Below are 20,936 nucleotides of genomic sequence, written 5' to 3' on the forward strand. Positions count from 1 at the left end.
GCAATTTTATGCTACATTTAGTGTAATTAACCTCACATTATGGGTAATTAAACACCGTGATCCTGTTTTAAAAATGTAGCGTCGTGAGACATTATGAAGAAAGGGGGTGTTTCAGCTTGTCTTTCATTTCATGAAATTTATGATTTAGATTTTTATTTATTTATTTGGGGAATAAACACATTAGTGGAGGTGTCTTCTATATGGCATTTGCACGCAGCTTTTGCCTAGGTTGTTTAAAGTTTCCAAGCAGTGCCTTGGCTTTGCCATGCAAACAGTTGCAAATAGTGTCCCTGAAGTTGAGAGTGGAAGGGGAATGCTAGCACCCTTGCAAGCTAGCTGTGGACTTACATAATTTTAAAGAAACATGAATTTTAACCAGACATGGAGTTGCTTTTGCCATGACCCTGGAATTTCTTGGGTTTCTCTCTTCCCAATGGAGGCTTGGTAAAATGTAACTTGCAGATCTGGCTGTTACGGAATGCTTCATAGACTTCCTGCTTCTGTTTAATCACAGACCAGGTATAAGAGAGAATGCTTCAGGGTTGTTGTGGTGTTGTTAACAAAATACTTTCTTATCACAGCCTTTGTGTGCAAGAAACCATCCCTTTGACCTTTCAGTCCTGTGTTATGCCTAAAGACTGTGAAACATCAGATTGGTCTTCATGGAGCTCCTGTTCAAAGACTTGTCACTCAGGGGATCTCTCACCAGGATACCGAATTAGAACTCGGAGTATAAAGCATGTTGCTGTAGGAGCCGGCCGAGAATGTCCTGAAACAGAAGAAAGGGAAGCCTGCAATGTTGGAGGAGGTGATCGTGCTCATCCATGCCCAAGGTAGATTCCATAATATAAATAAAATAATAATAATAATAATAATAATAATAATAATAATAATAATAATAATAATAATTTATTTATACCCCGCCCATCTGGCTGGGTTTCCCCAGCCACTCTTGGCGGCTTCTAACAAAATATTAAAATACAGTGGTCTGTTAAACATCCTTGCCTTCCTTTTTCCTTTATTCAAAGAGAGTCTGAACCTCAAATACATTGGATGGTTTAGTAACTTTTGTTCTTGTGGTACCACTTGCTTGGCCTGTGGCCCAGTGAGCGCAGAGTGAGGGCATGCCTCAGTGCAGATTTGTCTGTACACCTGTGTGTAGGTCTGTACATGTGCATGCATGTGCATGTGGCGATCACACAGGGTCCCCGGACGTTTCACTGTCTATTGATCCCTGTGCCACCACTTTATTTCTCGCTGCCACCACCCAGGCCCTACCTGGTACAATACTGAATCTAGTCAGGGTTAAATTGGAACATAAACTTCTGCTTATTTATTGCAGTTTAACAAGTGTGTGGTTTCATAAACAGTATTGGTCAATTACAATCATGGGGTGCCTATCCAGACCTATAACTTCCGCTACCTGTTCTCACTCACTAAACCACCTCTCAGTTGGTCTTCCTAGCTCCTAACTGTTCCTGACTCAGCTTGTTTCACTACACTAACTCAACCTTCCCACAGACTCTATTCCAAATCATTCCCACTTCAACCAACCACCCAACTCTCAACGAACTCCTCCCTTCGCCTCTCCCAGAGCTGGTTTTATAGTCCCTCCGACTCCACCCCCCCAGGTTCTGATTGGGTAACCTGTTTAACTATTTCACCTCCAGCACTCTCATATGTTAACATCACAGTGCACTCTCTCTGACTTCCTCTGTGGTATCTTTTAAAGAGAAACCCATTTTTACTCTCTCCATTCCCTCTGTCAGCACCGAGAGCAAGAGTGACTTGAAATACAGCCACATAAATTGCTTGTCTTAGACCATCTTAAATGGTCCTGGGTGGGACTGCCAGCCCACAGACCTAATCATTAGGTGTATGGCAGGTTAAGGTGGGTTTTGGATGAAAGATGCTTTGCTGATTGGTCAGCTGATTGGCGGTGCCTGCAAAGCGTCTTGCTCAGTGCTTACCAAGAACCAACTGTTAGCTGCTTGTCAATGCTAGGAGAACACTGAGCAAGCTGTGCAGGCAAAAACAGGTCACCTGACATCATTGCTCCTGTGTTATAGGGACAGGAAGTCAACAGCTTTTGGTGAGCTGCTCTCTGCAGTCTGCCTCTTTTATTCTTATTCCCGTTCCCAGCAGCATCAGTCCTGACAGCCCTATTGGTGACACAGAAGGTGGGCAGAAGGGACAGAGGCATCATAGGGGAGGTTGTGGCCATGTAAAATCCAGCTCCAGATCTGCAGGGTACCTGGTGTGACGTTGACCAGGAACTTTATATTCCATGTGTACAGGAAGGTGTGTGCAGTCTTGACTCACTGCATTGCCTTCTTGTTATGACGAACTATGGTTTGTTGCTATGTCTGAAAGTGTCCCCAGGGAAATGTGAAGATTGTCCAGATGAAAGTCACGTTAAGATTTGAATGTTATTGAATGTTTGTGTAGTAGGCTAGAAATCTAGCTACTCGTTTGCAGAAAGTGGGAAAACAGAAAGGGGTATTTACGGTAATTGAAACCTGCTATGCAGTTTGACATGGTTAACCAAACAAACAAACAGCAGTCACCTATAGCAGCTGGTCATGTAGCAGGGTGGTTCAGCTGCACTGTTTTCAGACAGTAATGTTAGATTTATGGGTTTAGAAGCCATGCAGATTCATGTTTACAGAATGGAAGCTGCTACAGCAGCATGCTGGGCATCTATGCTTTGCAAAGGTGTATAAGGAAGACAGTGTGGTCATTTTCCAAGCTACACAGCCAAATGCAGAGAGGAGCATGCTCAAAATGATTTCTATACTGCCACCCCCACCTCACCCCACCCTGCAGTTTCTAATATGCACATCTGTGCATATACTGTCTTGTATGCAGGCAAGGGGTTGGATCCTTTGCAGACAAGTTTGTAGCTTGTCATAGAAGTCATAGAAGTGACTTCTGCTCTTATCATAGATTAGTGGTTGCCATATTTCAAAAAGTGAAAATCCAGACACATTAAGTTTAGTTTTGGTTTTTTTTGGACAAAGTTGTTGGGCTTTTCTTAATTTTGCAAGACATCTGGATTTTCCCAAACATTTTGGCAATTTCTGCCCGGACATTGTTTCACACTGCCCTATTCTGGGTATGTATGGCTACCCTATCATAGATATATTTCCTTAGGACTGTTGAGCTTGGTGCTCGTATTTAGTTCATTTCTTTAATTTCTATCTGGTGATTTAGCTTCAAGAGTCTTCATTCTATCATAATGGTAGAAGTTTTTCTTGAGTGGTTGTAGTTTCAAGTGCCTTTTGAAAGTTTCATATACTTAGATTATTGTTGTATTGAAAAGAGCCCTGAATTTTGCTATCTGCTCCTGGCTCTTCTGAAGCAGGTGGTGTAATACTTACGAAATATTTCTGAGGGGAAAAAACAGTGCAGAGATCGTGAGTGTGGTGTGCACTATACAATTGTGTTACTTCAAAATCAGCAACGTGCTCATCATCCATGTATGTCTTGCTATCAGTAGAAGAGAGAGGGCACTTACATTTGTTGCTTGATTAGATCTTGCAGGGTGGGGGGGAGCTCTTGTATGCTGATTTTTACTTTTCCATCCCCAATTCATGTCAATCAGTAAGACAAAAGGGTAGATTGCATGACTGATTTTGTTCTCTGTGCACAATGCGTTGTTACGCATGACAGTCATGTGACTGAAGTATTCCAGCTGCCAGCCAAGGAGTGAGGAAAGAGATTTGTATCTGCCGCATCTTCCTACAATTTTTATCAATACCAGGAGACATAAAATATGAGGCATGAACAATGGTCCAAAGCTGAAGTATTTTGTTGTATATGATGTGTTGTATGGGTGGCCACTTGCACATAACCCCAAAGATGAAACACATCACTAAAAAAGAAGGGTACAGATTGGCATAAAGGTGCATATGTTTAGATGCCACTTTATAAATAATTATGATAAATAGAAATGCCCTGGAGTAAACAAGACTGTGATTAGGTGCCAAGTCTGCTGTCCAAGTGCTAACCTGTTCTCCCTTCGTTATCTATTTAGTATTTAAAAAGAACCCAGTCAGATGAGCAGAGAATAATCATGATCACTATCATATTTGGGCCAGACAGCACTTCAGCTAGAGGATGACTTCAGAAGACTATCCTCTGTATGACACAGAACCACTCTATATGTCACTCCAACCTCCTATCTATGGTTTTTTTTGTCTGGCTTTTTTTTTTTTTTTGCTTTCCAGTTGAAGGGCATGGAGAAATTGAAACAGATCTACATCAACATTCCGCACTTGTGGGTTAACTAGAAAGTGCTTCTCTGCTTACTTTTGTCATATACACACAGGTCCCGCTATCCACCCACTTGTTATGTGAAAATTCAGCTAACCAAACATAAAGAATCTTGCCCAGGCTTCCTTCCTTGTTTGTGCTTTGCTGGTCAGCACCAGCAGTGCTATTTATCTAAAAAAAGAGGTGTTGGAACTCACCATGAATGCCTCCCCTGTTCTCTTATAATGGCAATGGCGCCTACCTGAGTTTCAGCACATTGCAGGAGAGGGAGGGCTTTGCATCCAGCAAATCTGAAGCCTCCATGGATCCACCTTGAGACAGGTCCCTAGAACACCTCCCTTTCACTGTCTCCTTCATCAGAGCACTGGCAGTGGAGGAGAGGAAACATCTGCAGATGTTTCCACAGCTGAAAAGAGGATGCTTCTGTGGGCATACCTTCTTCTTCACCCACAAAGTTCACTCTCCATACTCTTAAGGCCCCTTGAGATGTTCTCCCGTGGCCCATAGGATTTCAGCCTAAACTTTGTTGTACCATTTTAATGTTTTTCTCTTTCTAGTTTAGACATGTTCTACACAGCCCTGATCTGTGCTTCAGCAATGCTAAACATTTTCAATGGGGTTCACACCTGCAGTGAGTCTTTGCTTATTTGCCTAAACACTAATTTAAATCAACACACATCTACTTAAAGCAAGAGTTGTTAGTGACTAAATGAGAGTGTGTACCTCCCCTTAAGCATTTGGTGTTATAAATCGGTTTCCATTTAGCCCTGAGAAATGTGACATTAATGTGATGGGAAACAAAACACAGTACTTTGCCTTGTTGCTGTTCAGCTAACTACTTCAGAATTGAAATTGTCTGTATGGAAGAAAAGATAAGCCACATTAAGGAAGGGTGTTTTTTCTTTTTAAGTTACACCTACGAAAAGTTACACCTCCTATTCTGATTTTATGCATTGTGGGAGGACAATGTCATATTTGTCATGTAAGAAGGCTGTCTTGCAGAGATTCTGTTCCTTTGTTTGTTCTTTTCTTTTTCCTAATAATAAATTTTGTCTGTCTTCCCAACTGCACACAAAACAGTGTGTATTTAAATGAGAGAATGACAGTTCATCTAAAAAGTACTGTGAATTAGAAGTAATCAGTATTTTTGTAAGCATCTCCATGCAGAACAGAATTCTAAAGACCTTTCAAAATAGACACTGATAGTTTGGATAATTTAAGCTGATGCTGAGAAGTGTAAGCATCAACTTCATTTTCCATTATTATTATTTTTGTAAATAATTTGAGTCTGGAATAATTGGTTGGAATATTTTACTTTATGAAAGACAGTCTGAAACACTGGTGCTCATAATAATTAATCAATAGTAGCACCAATGGTGTCCACCAGATTGAGCCAGATCCCAAACCGATTCTGGTTGACCTGGAATTTACCTGGATTTGGTTGAAGGAATCCCAGATCACCCTGGGTTGAATTGAGTCCACCTAGTACTACCCAGGGCTGTTAAAAGGGTGTGTGTGCATTTTACACACATATATTTATGTAGCCTGAGATTTATGTTATATTTTATTACACTATTACTGCTTAAATCTCAGGCTATGTTTGCATTGTTTTCTTCAGCTTTTAATGGTAATTTCGCTGCTTTTTAATTGCTGTGTACCTTATTACTTACTCCCTGCCTCTTTAGCCCATTTATTGATGGTATATTATAGTGTTTTAAATTGACTTTGTCAAGTGCCATAAAGGCCACCGTAGTTAAATTATGGAATGCAAATATTTTGAAGAAGCAAACTGAAACCAGTGGCAGCACTAGTAGTTTCCTGTTTATTGGGATATGAAGAAAGTGTGTGGAATTGAGTTGGTGCTTTTGGTTGCCTGTTGGTGGTAAGGGAACACCTAGCTATTTTAAATGAATTCAGATCTCCAGGGCCAGATGAGCGGCACCCAGGGGTACTAAAGGAGCTTGCAGGTGCAATCTCAGAGCCTATAATCTTTGAGAATTTTTGGAGAACAGGTGAGGTCCCTGAGGACTGAAAGTGGGCAAACAAAGAAGATCTAGGTAACTACTGACCAGTGAGTTTGATTGACAAGTGAACATTGATACCAGGAAAGATCCTAGAACAGATAATTAAACAGTTGATCAGTGAGCACTTGAAAAAGGCTGCTGTTATTATTAAGACCCCTCATGGGTTTCTCAAAAATACGTCATGCCAGACAAATCTCATTTCTTTTTTTGATAGCGTTACAAGCTTAGTGGATCCAGGGAAATGCTGTGGACGTAGTGTCTCTTGATTTCAAGGCTTTTGACAAAGTGCCCCATGTTATTCATGTTAAGTATAATTGTTTAATTCACACTGAAATGGAGCATGCCTGAATGTGTATCCTAATATCATGAAACTGTTTTGGGTGGTACTGAAGACTGCGGAGGGGAGAACGAATGGACAAATATTGTCCCTCATCTATTAATGACAGCAACCACTGGATCAAAAGCCCCTTTCTTGAGCACAAAGGCACCAGCTGGATTCTATTCAGTCCTTTAAAGTGTTTTTGTCAGGCTTCAGAGTTATTTTTAAAAAGAAAGAAAAATGTATAGCTTTTCTTATTTACAGATAAACTATAAGTATTGTGGGAATTTTATTCCCTTAGCAATTTTTCTGGCAGTTGCGTTTTGATTTGGGGAATACCGAGACGTGCAGAGGAATCCAAAGTAAGTCCTTTTGTGTTTGATGGGATTTATTCCCAACAAGTGTCTTTAGGATTGCAGCCTCAATAATTTGTTAGCTACTTATAACAAACACGTTTTTACATGAATTAATGTTTGTGATTTTCTGCAAGATATTCATGGAGAACATCTGAATGGAAAGGATGTGATGTCACTCTCCTCCTAGAACAGCAGGACCCCCGACACCATAAACACTCAGCCCTTTGTGGAGGTGGGGTACAGGTCCGGGAAGTATACTGTGCCCAGATCACACTGGAGGAAACACACAAGTTAAAGGAAGGTATGCTAGAAATTACTTGTATTACCTATAAATAAATAATTGGTATGAAATGATGAAAAGAAGGTTGAGGTTGTACTGCAGTGAAATGCTGGGTATAGGGTTCCGGATTCTACAATTAGAAGTTTAGAGCCTTGGAGGTAGCATTATTTGCTTGCACATTTAATGTCAGGGGTTTCCAAGGTGGTGCACATGGGCACACATGCGCCTGTAGGAGCTGCCCATGGTGCCTAGGGGGTCTGCTCCCCTTGCTGAAATTAGGTTTGAAAGAGGCATTCTCTTATTGCCAATAGAATTGGTTGGGGTGTGTGTGTGATGCTTGCAACTATTTTCTGTTTTGCAAATGTGCTCATGGACCAAATAGGTTGACAACCCCTGATCTATGCTGTCGATTCTAAAGAATCCAGAATGGATGACGATTTGGCTGTCCTTTTCATGCACAAATGAGAAGCTAATGGCGTACTCAAAGGCTTTACCATTCACTGCAGTGGAAGAGTCAGACTAGAATATGGGGAAGCCCATAAACATTTCTGGTGAAGTTCTAATTTATAAAGATGTGTATACCCTGGTTTTCATAACAATAGATAGATAAATTGTAAAGGGAAAATTGGAGACCCCACTTTCAAACAGTTCTCACAATAGACAATTGTCAGAAAGGTTTGTTTCTCCTATCCCCTTTCCTTTTCCTTTCTCTCTCTGCAGTAGGTCCAAGAATCAAATATTTTTCTATATTCAGAAGAAAAGCAAGTGGATAGACAGATGCCTGATGAATAATTTATCTTTGTCTATTTTCTTCACTATACCTACTGCTCCTGCAAAATATGGCTTTGTACTGAGATGTAAGATAGCAAGAGCGTGGCATCACAGCTGAGGACTGACTTGTTTACAAAGGCAAAGCAAGTCTATTTTAGGGCAGATGGTTTGCCCTCATCATCCCTCTTGAGCAGTCCACCTGCTGCAAGCTGATTATCTATGCCGTCAGTTTGAAGGAGGATATCTATTCTGTCACTATGTAGAAGGATTTGTTTTTGTCACCTGTTTGAGCTTCCCACAAATACAGCAGATCATTTGCAAGAGGAATCTTCATTAAGTGATGTTACTTTCTCTGTAACATCAGTTGCTTTCTATGGCTTTTGGGGTTGTCTGGATTGCCCTTGCCTCAATTTCTTTTCTACATATAGCTGCCCTTGTGACACATTATTTGTTTTCCCTAAATTTTCAGAAACTTACTACCCACTTGAAAGTAAGGGGGGGGATGGATTGACACAAAGAAACTAGGAAAACCAGGTGTATTTGCTTTATCAAAGCCATAAAGTACGGCTTTGGTATTTTCCAGTTTTAAGCTATTAAAAGTGTTCCAAAACAGCCAGCTTCTGGAATGCTGGAAATTAATTATGAAACCCTGGCGTATTGGCATTTGTTAATTTCCATGCATTTATCTGTGTAAATAACTTTAATCAAATGTTTATTCTGTTTTAAATTGGAAATACTGGAGAGCCATTTCACTTAAGAGTCCTGCAACTATAAAGACTAGTTCACCCATCCACTTCACTATATTAAAATTACAGGCGTACAAGAGTGGTCCACCATTACAAGACTCAAGATTCTAAAGGTTTATAAAAATGGCAGCAGTTGAGCTATTTGAAGCTTGAAGCTTGGTGTACATGATCTTCCTGATTAATTCCATGAGAGTGCCATATTTCCAACCAATCTGATATAAAAAGATGCCACAGGTACAACAAATTTAAAGGTGCTAAAAATTGACACTTTCCTTCACACACCTCCCCCAAGAAAGCATATCATATACTGTATTTAGTTCCAATTTTTGTAATGTACTTTGTTTGGGTGTATTGTGGAGCGCAATCCTGCATTGCTTTGGCAAAGTCATGAGTAAGGGTTCAAAAGTTAATAGAGTTTTCCTGCCTCATGGAAGTCTGTGGAGAACAAAGAACTGGCAGATAGTGCAGAGCACGGCCAGATTGAAAAATAAAGCCCAAGGTCCTACCAGTGCTGAAGTATCTGTAGAGGGAACCACATACTGAATTCTCTGTGTAAAGCCTATTTCTTTAATTTAGGGATACAAAAGGTGCAGAGGTTAAGCATGGGGTTCACTAAGCTTTTTGGAATCACAGAAACCCGTGCAAGTATATCTGACCCTGCCCAACAGACACTGCAGCCCTCCATGATATAGCCTTAACTCTGATTTTAACTCTCACCTGTCTGTTCTGTTGATCAAATTATATAGAAACAATACATTGGCATATATTAGCTGTATGAATATTTGACTACAGTAACAGAACAAAACCGACCGTCAGCAGCGTGTGGGGTGGGGCGTAACGCAAGCACTTGATTCTCATTTGCACAGTTGTAGTCTTATCATCTCTGTTAGGGCAGTCTCACTGGTTGTATTCTCCAAAGGCAGGACTATTCCTTTGAGTGCTTTTCATACCTGGATAAAAGTTAAGACTTAACATGTGATCCAGGTAACTTGCTGAGTACAAAGAACGTACGGAAAGTTTCTAAAATTTAGTTCATTTAGAAGGCAAGTTGTCACCAGCTGTGTAAACCCTTTTGAATTCTACTGATTCTGGTGAGAGAGGCTTAAATGTTTATTTAATTATCCAATTTAAATTTGTAGGCTTTGGGCTTAATTTGCCTGGATCAAATATAAGTTTAGTTTCTAGGAGTGACACTCAAATTAGAACTATAATGTCTACTTTGGACCTTCAGTGATTTCAGATGTGGGTTCCATTGCTGACATCTGCTAGAGACCCACCTTTAATTTTGAACTAAATGGCTCTCTGTCTTTCCTTTGTATATTTCTCTTTTTCATATATTCTCTCTCTCTCTCTCTCTCTCTCTTCAAATGTAAGAAGCAGAAGAAAACAGTGATCACTTTAACTGCTACAAGCCACTGTAGGCTAAAGTGTGACCCAAGTCCACTGTATTAATTAGCCAAGTGTCCTTGAAGTGAATTTCCAGCTGTGTGGCAGCAGCTCTTTCATGAATTTATCACATGGGACTGGGGCTATGTCTCACAGCTGCAACCATGCCAGCAGAGCTGGTTTCATGAGAGTCATATGTATGATATTGATTCTGTGAGAAAGACCCACATGACTGGACCCTGGACATGTGGCTGTGTGATTCAGATACAGCCCATAGTCGCATGGGATTGATTCAAAAAACAGCAGCTTTCACACAGCTGGAGGTATATCTAAAGGGCACTTCAAGAAATCTTAAGATGGTGATACAGTAAATAAGATTTTAGACTTTTGTTTGCTCAGAGAGAGGGAGCAGGCCTGTCACAGGATAGCATACAGAGCTACTGATCTAGTGTATTGATTCCCCCCCCCCCCCGCCCAAAGGAAAGGGTTAGTACAAAATAAATATTTCTCCTGAATGACCTAATTTACTTGATAAAGGACATACCTTCACAGCAGGGAATAAATATATTTTAACCTGGTGGTGTGAAATTTACATTGTTGAGATGTTCATCTATTGATCCGTAGCTTCTCCACCAAACATTTCTGTGAGTCAAATTGGTAAGATCAAAGCCACATAATGGGATGATAAATATGTAACAGCTGACTTCTTTGGTGGAGACCCTTTGAAACAAGACAGAAAAGGATTCTTCTCAGATCTTTGGGGTGTACAGCTGCAATGCTTCACATTCAGAAATAGAAGGGTTTAAATTCATGAAAGGATGAAAAATATTGGTAATCATACAAGTGGAACATTTCTGGTTTTCAATCATTATGGATCTTCTTAAAGTAGAAGGAACAAGCCCCCCACCCCCCAAAAAAGCACCACTCTGAATAAGCATGTTTTTAGAGCAAATAACCATCTTCATTTTGCTGCATTTTCTGACTTTCCTTCCTTTTTATTTCTGGTTCTATCATAAACACAATATTTTTCTGTGGCTCATTGCTGGCTCCCATGTGGCTTCTTCTAGCGATTCTAGAGCCTTCCTTACTTTACCCTTTGGGACTGGCAAGTCTTTTAGAGCTATCATGAGAAACAAGCCAAAAGCACCTTTATCTACAATGAATACCCTATGCCAGTGATGGCCAAACTTGGCTCTCCAGCTGTTTTGGGACTACAGTTCCCATCATCCCTGACCACTGGTCCTGTTAGCTAGGGATGATGGGAGTCCCAAAACAGCTGGAGGGCCAAGTTCGGCCATCACTGCCCTTTACAATAATGGTAACATTTGCAGTAGTCTCTTGTTGGTGCTCAGCTTTGTACAAACCCTACTGTGGCACTTCCCACTCACTGCATCATTTTTCTTTTGCAAGCCTCCCATTGCAACTTAATTGGGCCAAGGTTGCAAGTTTTGCAACCACACAGAGAAATAAAGAGGCAAGATGGAAAAGGTTGGGTGAACTTGGCCATGTTTATTTAAACATTTACACCTCTGCATTGTAGTCAATTCCCAGGCTCCTCCATTCTCTGAGCAGCCAACTGCAGCTGCTTCTGACACAGCATTTCATGCTCCCACAAATTGGTAGTTAGGATATATTCATTACTGTAACCATAGAAGTATCTTCATGCATGGTTCCAGTCAGTGGGTCTTGGAGATACCATATCTTTCATTATCAGACTCCAGTGGTATTTTCCAAGCTTATTTTCCTGAATGCACTTGCTCTATTGATTGAGATTATATTGTAAGGAATTTTTTTTTTCATTTACAAACTTGGTGAGTGGTCCAAAGGGATGCTAATTTGTCTTATCTTCTTGGAAGATCAATGCCACTGCCTTGCTAAAGGTGAATAAATATTGCAATCTTGCATCTGTAATTGGGACCATCATTTGTTTTAAATGATCAGTTCATTTATACCAGTTAAGCCAAACATGATTTGCCAGCTCTTTACTAATTTGTGCTTGTTGTCTGAGAGACAATATTTCATATTATAACTCGAGATCCATCATTTCCCCCCAGCCAGTTTATAACAGTGCTGAAAGGACACAATAATGTGATTCACAAGTAGGTATATTGATGGCTAAAGGACATTAGCGTAAGTTGTTTGTAGATTGTAACCTATGCAAAAAGAGATTTAAAAATAATAATAAAGAGACACTATTCCTATCTTGAACTCAGGTAACAATTCCATAGGCTTCTGCTGGATATTAGGCTTAACTTTTGGTAGATATCAAGATGCATTGCCCTGAGAGAATATTGGCTGTAGGGAAGTCAAATCCAATAGCCATCTTGAAGGACAATCTGTCCTGAAGTTCCCATTTTCTTACATCCATTCAAATTTATTTGTAGGTGTTTGGAAAGCTCTCCAACCTAGCTCTGAATTCTTCAAAATGCTTGTTTTCTTCTTAGTCTGTAGGGAGCATAAAGTAAAAGATCCATGAGAAAATATAATCCACTTCCTAGGAGAGTGACAAATGGCTGTGAGAGAACTTAATTACTGCCAGTAAAGAATGCATCCATTTGTGCATGGCCTGTAATTGCTTAATGTTGTTGTATCCATCGACATGAGAGTGTGAAGATGTAAGTAGTTAAAGCCTACTGACCCAGCATGGCAGTTCAGTTAATTTTACTAAGTAGCTGCTTTTTGTAAAACCTGGTGTTCAGTATTGTTGAGTTCATCCCTCTTGTATCAAGCATTCAAGTGCAAGCCTACAGAAAATCAGCTCTTTTTTTCCTAATTGAATTTATCATCTTAGGTAGAGTGCTGTAGAATTTTCAATCACAACACTAGTATTGTGGGGTAAAGTAAATGTAACAAATGGATGGATTGAATATAAAAGCTACAATGTGTAATGTTCTGAGAGGCATGACAGATTGCATTTAACAGCAGTGTTATGTTTATTAAAGTAAAAATGATTTAAAAAAACAACTACTGAGTTTAGGAATAGCTGGTAATTAACTCAGGTGACCTGAAGGAAAGAAAGTTTATTGGATTGGATACAGATCTGCTCATCCATGAGTGAAAAAGCTCTTTTCATATCACTCCCTGTCTGGACCAGGGAGGTGATTAATGCCTTCTTCTGAGTGGGGGGTCCTGCATGCTTGAAGAAGCTCCTTGTAAAATCATTCCACAAAAAACCCTCCCTAGATTTGGAAGATCTAAGTAACTACCAGCCAGCTGCTAATCTCTCTTCCTTTGGCAAAGTGCTTAAGCGGGTGGTTGCAGATCAGATCCATGCACCCCTGGAAGAAACTCCATCCTTATAATATTTAGATATTCCCATATATAGAGATGAGCACCAAAGACTAGGAAATAATAATAGGATTTTGATAGCAAGCTTATGGTTGTGCTTGCATTCATCTTGCAGACTCTTAAATGCCTGCTCATCAGAGAATCTGATAGGTATTAAGACCATGTGCAAAAGGAATGTTCGTTCTTGTTCATTAATTGGTTGAGCATACATTCATACTTGGACGTTTCAGAAGATGACTATCTTTGAAGGACAGATAAGGAGGAATGGATACACTGAGACTGACCCATTTGGAATGTTTAAAGTGTTGTGCGCGTTGTGTTTTGGTCATGCCCCTGAATCAGAGGTTTTGTGTGTTCTCTGTGCCAAGGTTGCTCACTGAGACCAGTCCCTTCATTCACTTCAAAACAACAACAACAACAAACCCACCAACCCTGCCCCCCACAAAACCACACCGCTTCTCTTGAATAAATGTTTGCAGACAGTTGAATTCTATGAGCATATTGAAACTCCAGTTCCTCCAAAGATTACTGTAAGGTTTAGTGGTAGTAATCCCACATAGCTGGTCCCAGACATAATATGAGTTTTTCTATTGTGGCCTTTTGGGGAAGCAAAGAACCCCTTACTGTAGTGTTTCTTTCCATTCTGTAGCTTCCCGGTGTCCACGAAAGGCTGTACTCATCCTGGGACAGTGTATTTTTCAGCAAGTGGTTGGAATTGATAATGGTTGAAAACTTCAAGCCAGTAACAAATATGATCTGGCTCGTGCTTGCATCTCATACTAAGAACATTTCTCCAGTATTATTACAATAAATGTTTATTACTTACCTGTTGTGTTCCATTCTTTTTTTTTATTTTGATTTCATTTCTGCAATTTTTTTTCACAAGGTGAAGTGTTCACCTACTTTTCTTACTCCAATAACTTGCATTATTTATTATAGTGTGTGGTCTATATTGCTGGTGTGCTCCAAAATAAATGGATTGCTGCCAAAAGGCATTGGAAAACAGTGTCAAAACAAGTGACATGGCTTCAACAACATGGCTAGTATTGCTTTCTTATAGATGAAACGGAATCCGTTTTTGATGACAAAATGCAGTAAGCCCGATTTGCTGGCTTGTATGCCAGCAATGATAAATTATTTTGCAAAGCCTAATGCTGAAAGGCATATTAAGAAATGCATGAGACTCTTTGAAAGGGAATAGCTTGATGGTTAAAACTGACTAATATTTATCTTGCACTTTCTGCCAGTTGACTTTTAGAACCTGTAGAAAAGGGCTATTTGCTTTAGAAGCAAGGTGAATTGGATTTCTGCCATCTTGGTGTAGTCCCTAAATGAATATGTCAAAGGCAATATTGTCTCTAAAATAATAATAATAATTCTGAAAGCAGTCTTTTCATTAGTTTTTTGAATTAAATTTGGGTAATTACCATTTGATTATGAAGTAATATCTTGCAAGTGCCTGAGGAACAAGATATTTATGGTGGGGGGGGGGGAGCGATTCCTGTGAGTTTTTAAAACTCCTGTTAATTCTTGTCATTTCTGCATTTTAGCTTTCCCCATAGAATTCTATGCAATGGAATTCTCAGCACATAAAAATGTAGAATAAAAAAATATTACAAACCCAACTTACCCTAACACGGTAAATAAAAACTAATATTGAAATTGACTGATAAATACCAGGAAAAAAATTACATACATTTATAGCAATGTGTAACTTTTTTCAGAAGAACTGAACTATTGTGCTTTGACACAGCTCTATCTTTTCACATGCATGGAAGTCAGATTTTGATTTCTTTGGAAACCAGATTTCATATTGAATTATAGGTTTCATTATCTTCCCAATATGTAACATGAAAGAGCATAGAATTGGAAGGGAGCCCCAGGGTCACCTAGTCCAACCCCTGCAATGCAGGAATCTCAGCATGTGGCCCACTATGCAATTTGAAACCATACCGGAGACTGCTGGAAGGCAAATTAGCTTATTTCCACTAATTTCCTCTGAAATGGTGCTCCTATGGGTTGGGGAATGCTGCATGGTGGACTGCAGTAGGTAGAGAAATTTGGCAAAAAAATCAGGTCTCACATGCAATCAGAAGGGTTTTCCATATTGTGCAATAACTGGATGCAAAGTTTAGAAATGAATTGCATTCATTTCTACCAATATATTTTTGTATCTCAATGTTTGTGAATAAGTATGTAAAGTAATTAGGGCATTTCAGACTATGTGAGTGCCTTGTTTTAGGTTCTGTCCATTTTAATTCTCTCCATCAGTCACTGAGGCTCTTTTTAAAAAAACCAACAAACAATCTCACTCCACATCATATTTCCTTATCAAGCTCTTTACTCTTGGGACTCAGCTAGACTGGTAAAGAAACAGTGATTATACACATTGTATGTGTGATATAACATTGTGCCACCAGATGGCAACATGGAGTCCCGCTTTTCTCTACCCGTTTTCCCTCTTTAAATTTACAACACTTTAAACTGAAGCGCTTCTTTGATGTGTCTAGATCCAGCCTAATAATGTCACACAAGTAAGGAGAAGGAGCTTTTGCTTTAGAGATTACATATGTAGTAAGGGCTTCTAAATGCACTCCACGCCCCCAGATTAGACAGAGTTCGCTGTGATCCTTTTAAAAAAGTAAAGAACACTATATCCGTTTTAAACAACTTGTTCTTAGCTGCAGTTCTAAACTGCACCAGGGACACTAATTATTGTGCTGATTACACTGTTGTTAGCTTGCATTCTGAAATAATTTTGATGGTTGCTTGAGAATATATTTGTTCTGCGTTGCAAAACACTCCACGATTTGAAGGAATAATCTCTCTGGTTTTTTGCTCCCTCTTGTTTCCTTTTTTCTTCCTCAAGTGGCTAGACCTGTTGAAAAAAAGCTCTGTCTGGCTCCTGCTCCCCCGGCTTCCCAACTGTGCAATATCCCATGCCCTCCTGAATGCCTGGTTTCTTCCTGGCTGGGATGGGGGCCTTGCATTCATGAAAACTGCCAAGATAATCAAGGGAAAAAAGGTGCGTTCTGAACCACTTTCTAACAGCTTTTGTAGGAGTGGGGCCTTGCTACATTACAAAACTGGATGAATCTAATGTATAAAAGCTGACTTTATATTTATAATTAATCACTTTTAGTGTGTTTTTAAAGACCTGTGGGGTGCGGACTGCTAGTTTCTCCACAGCTTATTGATTCCAATGGACATCACAGCCCGAAATGTGTAACATGGTTTTTTTTTACTATGTACCGGTAAATAATTTTATAACTATTTGGGTCATTATATTAAGATGTAAAACTGCATAAGGCAAAGGACTGTAATTCAGTGGCATAGCATCGTGTGGGGAAAAATATTTTTAAATACCTGTTGTTGTTTTTTAAAAAAATATTTTTGTAAACTGCTTGCAGGTTCTATTCACAACAAAGCAGTATATAAACTCTGTTAAATAAATAAATACATAAATTAATAGAACCATGGCATCTCCAGGCAAGTTTGAGAACATCCCGTTTGAAACCCTGGAGAGGCTACTGATTGGTGGCATAGACAATACTGTACTAGATGAATAAATGAACACACTGCATCATCATCATCATAATTTATTATTTGTACCCCGCCCATCTGGCTGGGTTTCCCCAGCCACTCTGGGTGGCTTCCACAAAGACCAAAAATACACTAAGATGTCACACATTAAAAACTTCCCCTGAACAGGGCTGCCTTAATATGTCTTCTGAATGTCAGGTAGTTGTTTATCTCTTTGACATCTGATGGGAGGGCGTTCCACATGGCGGGCGCCACTACCGAGAAGGCCCTCTGCCTGGTTCCCTGTAGCTTTGCTTCTCGCAATGAGGGAACCACCAGAAGGCCTTCGGCGCTGGACCTCAGCGTCCGGGCAGAACAATGGGGGTGGAGACGCTCCTTCAGGTATACTGGGCCGAGGCCATTTAGGGCTTTAATTGTGCTCGGAAACGTACTGGGAGCCAATGTAGGTCTTTCAAGACTATGCTACTTGCTCCAATGAGAGTCAGTGGTGGCCACCAATTGGATGGCTTTAAAAGAGAATTAGACCCATTCATGGAGGATAAGGCTGCTCAGTGGTTGCTCACCATGATGGCTATGCTTTTCTTCCATTGTTGGAGACAGTATGCTTCTGAAAACCAGTTTCTGGAAACAGCAGGAGACGTGAGCGCCGTTGCAATAAGATCTTGCTTTTAGGTTTCCCACAGGATGCTGGATCAGCTGGGCCATTGACCTGATCCAACAGGCTTTAATTGCTGGCATCCATCTGTCTTGAGAGACGATGGAATGCCCCTCCAGGGGTGAAGTCAAGCTGCTGTGTTGGCAGCACTGAAGAGGCCTCCCTGAGGCGTAAGCCCAGGCAGTTGTGTTTGGAGGTCCTAGGCTGTCCAGATGCTTAAGCGGTTCAAAAGGAAAGCAGAGCAATATGTTTGGCCGGATATGCAGACTGCAGAATATCAGCTCCTCATTGCTTCATAATGCAGAATAATTAATTATTTCCATGGGCAAGCTTTTAGGTCTCCTTAGAACCTGAGCTAAAGCTCATGTAGGGGCCACAGAACTGCATATGCTCTCTTCCACTTAATGGACTCATTTTTCCCTCTTCACTGCTGACCTTCATGTGTTGAGTGTGAAGGTCTGAATGGTTTTTTGTTTTTGTTTTTTAAATCTATGGTCAACTGAATGTATTCAAAAGTCTCTCTGCAGAACCCAGATTGCACAGGGTTCCTGGTTCAGAAAGACGACAGTGGTACCTCGGGTTACATACGCTTCAGGTTACATGCGCTTCAGGTTACAGACTCCGCTAACCCAGGAATAGTACCTCGGGTTAAGAATTTTGCTTCAGAATGAGAATAGAAATCGTACTCCGGTTGGCACAGCGGCAGCAGGAGGCCCCATTAGCTAAAGTGGTTAAAAACAGTTTCAGGTTAAGAACGGACCACCGGAATTAATTAAGTACTTAACCCGAGGTACCACTATACCACTGAATAGACTTTCACACCCAGCATGAAGTTTGGAAGTGAAACTAGCAGGGAATTGGCATTGGGTGAGGTGACACCGGCACACAGGGTGTGGTAGGCAGTGGATCCACTCCCACCCCTCTTCCAAATTTGTTGAATACATGGGAGCTCACGTTCCTATACCTTAAACTTGTTTTAGGATCAGAAATTGTGACAGGAATCGGAGCATGTGAGGGATGGAGGGTGTGCGTGAGCCTAAGGCTCGTTCATGTAATCCCAAAGCATGGGCGTTATGCTGCATTCATGATGCAGCTTGGCGCATGTTGAAAACTACAACAGCACAACTATAAATAGTACTTTAAAATGGGTATTTTTCTTTTCTTTGGGCAGACTGTAATATACAATCAGTTTACGGAATTTCTTTCCTTATCAGGTGAAATCTAACTATCACCTTTGTTCCCCCCCCCCCTAGGTTTCAAAATGAGGCAAAGACACATCATTGTGGAACCCACGGGCACTTCTGGCAATTGCCCGCACTTGATAGAATCTATTCCATGTGAAAACCCAGTGTGTTACAAGTGGATCATTTCAGAAGGAGTCTGCTTACCTTATAACGGAATATGTGGACAAGGGAATCGTGTGCAGCATGCTGTATGCAAGAACTACAAGGGTATGTGGTACAAACTGCACTTTATTTAAATATATTTTGCATATTCTAAGAGATTTCAGAACTGCGCATTAAGCAAAACTCCATGATGCAAGGCTTCCAGTTTTATAATAAGATATGAATTTCCCCAGAGCTTATGGCTTTATCATACTCTGGCTTTTGGTCTTAAATGAGATCTGTGATCTTAAAATAAATACTTCATGCTTCCAGTCACTTTCTATAACACTGCATCCTACCCTGAAAGCATGTTAAGGGGGCAGGGAGGCAGTGCACACTAGCTCTACCCCCAATGTCATGGTTCCATCAACTACAGCTTCAAACGTTCCTCACACGTTCAGTAGAAGGTCTGAATGGAGATCCTATCTCTGGATCATTGTGCTTAGAATTCTCCCTGCATTCGAGAACTCTTGTTACAGGGAACCTCTTAAACATGTTCCTTAGAATGCATTTAAGATCCCCCTTCCAGAAATGTGGTAGTGGAAGAAGAAGTAGGGATGACACATGTCAGAGACATTAGGTGTGGAATAACTGCATATGGCCCTGCATCCCTGACATGATTTATGTGTTCCATATGTTGCATTGAATGTCTGAATAGGGCTTGTGGAAAATCTTATGAAACCGTGTCATATTCCCCACAGTGTTGCCTAGCTTGCAACAGGTGGCCACAGAGTCTGAATTCAGCACAGGCGGAGCACTTGCCCTGTGGACCAGAGGCAGGATGCATGCTAGCAAATCAGATACTTGATCAGGCAAACAGAAACTTAGGGCCAAAGATGGGCATGTGTATAGTTTAGATATCATTTTGAAAAGATGAGGTGGGGGGAAATGAAGCAGGGCTGGTATGAGTTGAGATGAGGCAAGGGTGGAGACAGCCTGTGTTGTTACTTGATGCAGTGCATTGTCGGATTAACCTAGAAGAAAGAGCCTGGTGCCTCTCCATCGGGTTGGGAGGTCAAATGAGCATCTTTAAGCTATGTGGTCAGCTCATAGTTCTGCAGTCCAGAAAATGACCAATAGTTAGGTCTGAGAATGAGACTCTTGAGGGTGCACCAAAAGAAGGCGATTGTTTTCCTGACTGAACAGGGATGGAACTTGTGGCCCTCCAGATGTTTTTGCACTCCCAAGTCCCTTTAGGCCCAACCAGCATGGCCAATGATCAGGGATGATGGGAACATCATCTGGTGAGCCATAGGTTCCAAGCTCCTGTCCTACAAAGTGGAGAGGTCCCCACCCCCGAAAGTACATACCTGTTCATCAGAGTAAATGACTACACAACACCTAGGCTCCTTGACACCAAATAGCAGGCACGTTCCTTCACCTTGCATGCCCAGCTTAATACAGTACTTTCTGGTTTGTCAAACTGTGGCTTGCTGGAAACTCTGAACCAAGGAAACTATGGACTGATTGTTCCCTACATACCAGGATTGGAAACTATGCTCTTGCAATAATTTCACAGCTAGTCAGCCAAACAGGGCTTGGAATTTTGCACTATATTAAACTAAGTAGTTGCACAAGCAGAATGAGTTCCAGTTACACAACAGGACTCCCCACCCCCAACCCTTCTCCCCAGCACTTTCCTCACATCTGCTCCAGAGAGGGTTAGACGAGTTGCTAGAACCATGCACAAGGAGAGAGATCATTCAGTCAGACAAGCAAATTTAAATACAGCCCTATATTAGAACCAAAGATAGACTTCTCATTCCGGCTTGGACATAGCTACAAAAAACAGCAAGCAAAGTAAAACAACTAAAGGAACTACCGTACTCTGCTCCTAAGGGGTGTTTCACAATTACTAAGCTGTAGGTGGGGAACATTCTTGAATGGAATGCCAGCAAGGCATTGTTT

At 40.7% G+C, this 20,936-nt stretch overlaps 1 protein-coding gene across 10 annotated transcripts in view; it reads left to right on the top strand.

The window, feature by feature from the left end:
• THSD7B (thrombospondin type 1 domain containing 7B) overlaps positions 1–20,936 on the top strand; it is a 603,973-nt gene that overhangs the window by 392,974 nt on the left and 190,063 nt on the right. For all 10 annotated transcript variants that reach the window (XM_083703772.1, XM_083703773.1, XM_083703769.1 and 7 more), the window contains 4 exons: positions 582–833; positions 7,109–7,275; positions 16,315–16,470; positions 18,897–19,094. In XM_083703772.1, coding sequence (XP_083559898.1) covers positions 582–833; positions 7,109–7,275; positions 16,315–16,470; positions 18,897–19,094 — 773 coding nt within the window. The remainder of the gene's footprint in view (positions 1–581; positions 834–7,108; positions 7,276–16,314; positions 16,471–18,896; positions 19,095–20,936) is intronic.

Source organism: Podarcis gaigeae (genome assembly GCF_964106915.1).
Source record: "Podarcis gaigeae genome assembly, chromosome: 1".
In the NCBI taxonomy this organism is placed as follows: Eukaryota; Metazoa; Chordata; class Lepidosauria; order Squamata; family Lacertidae; genus Podarcis; species Podarcis gaigeae.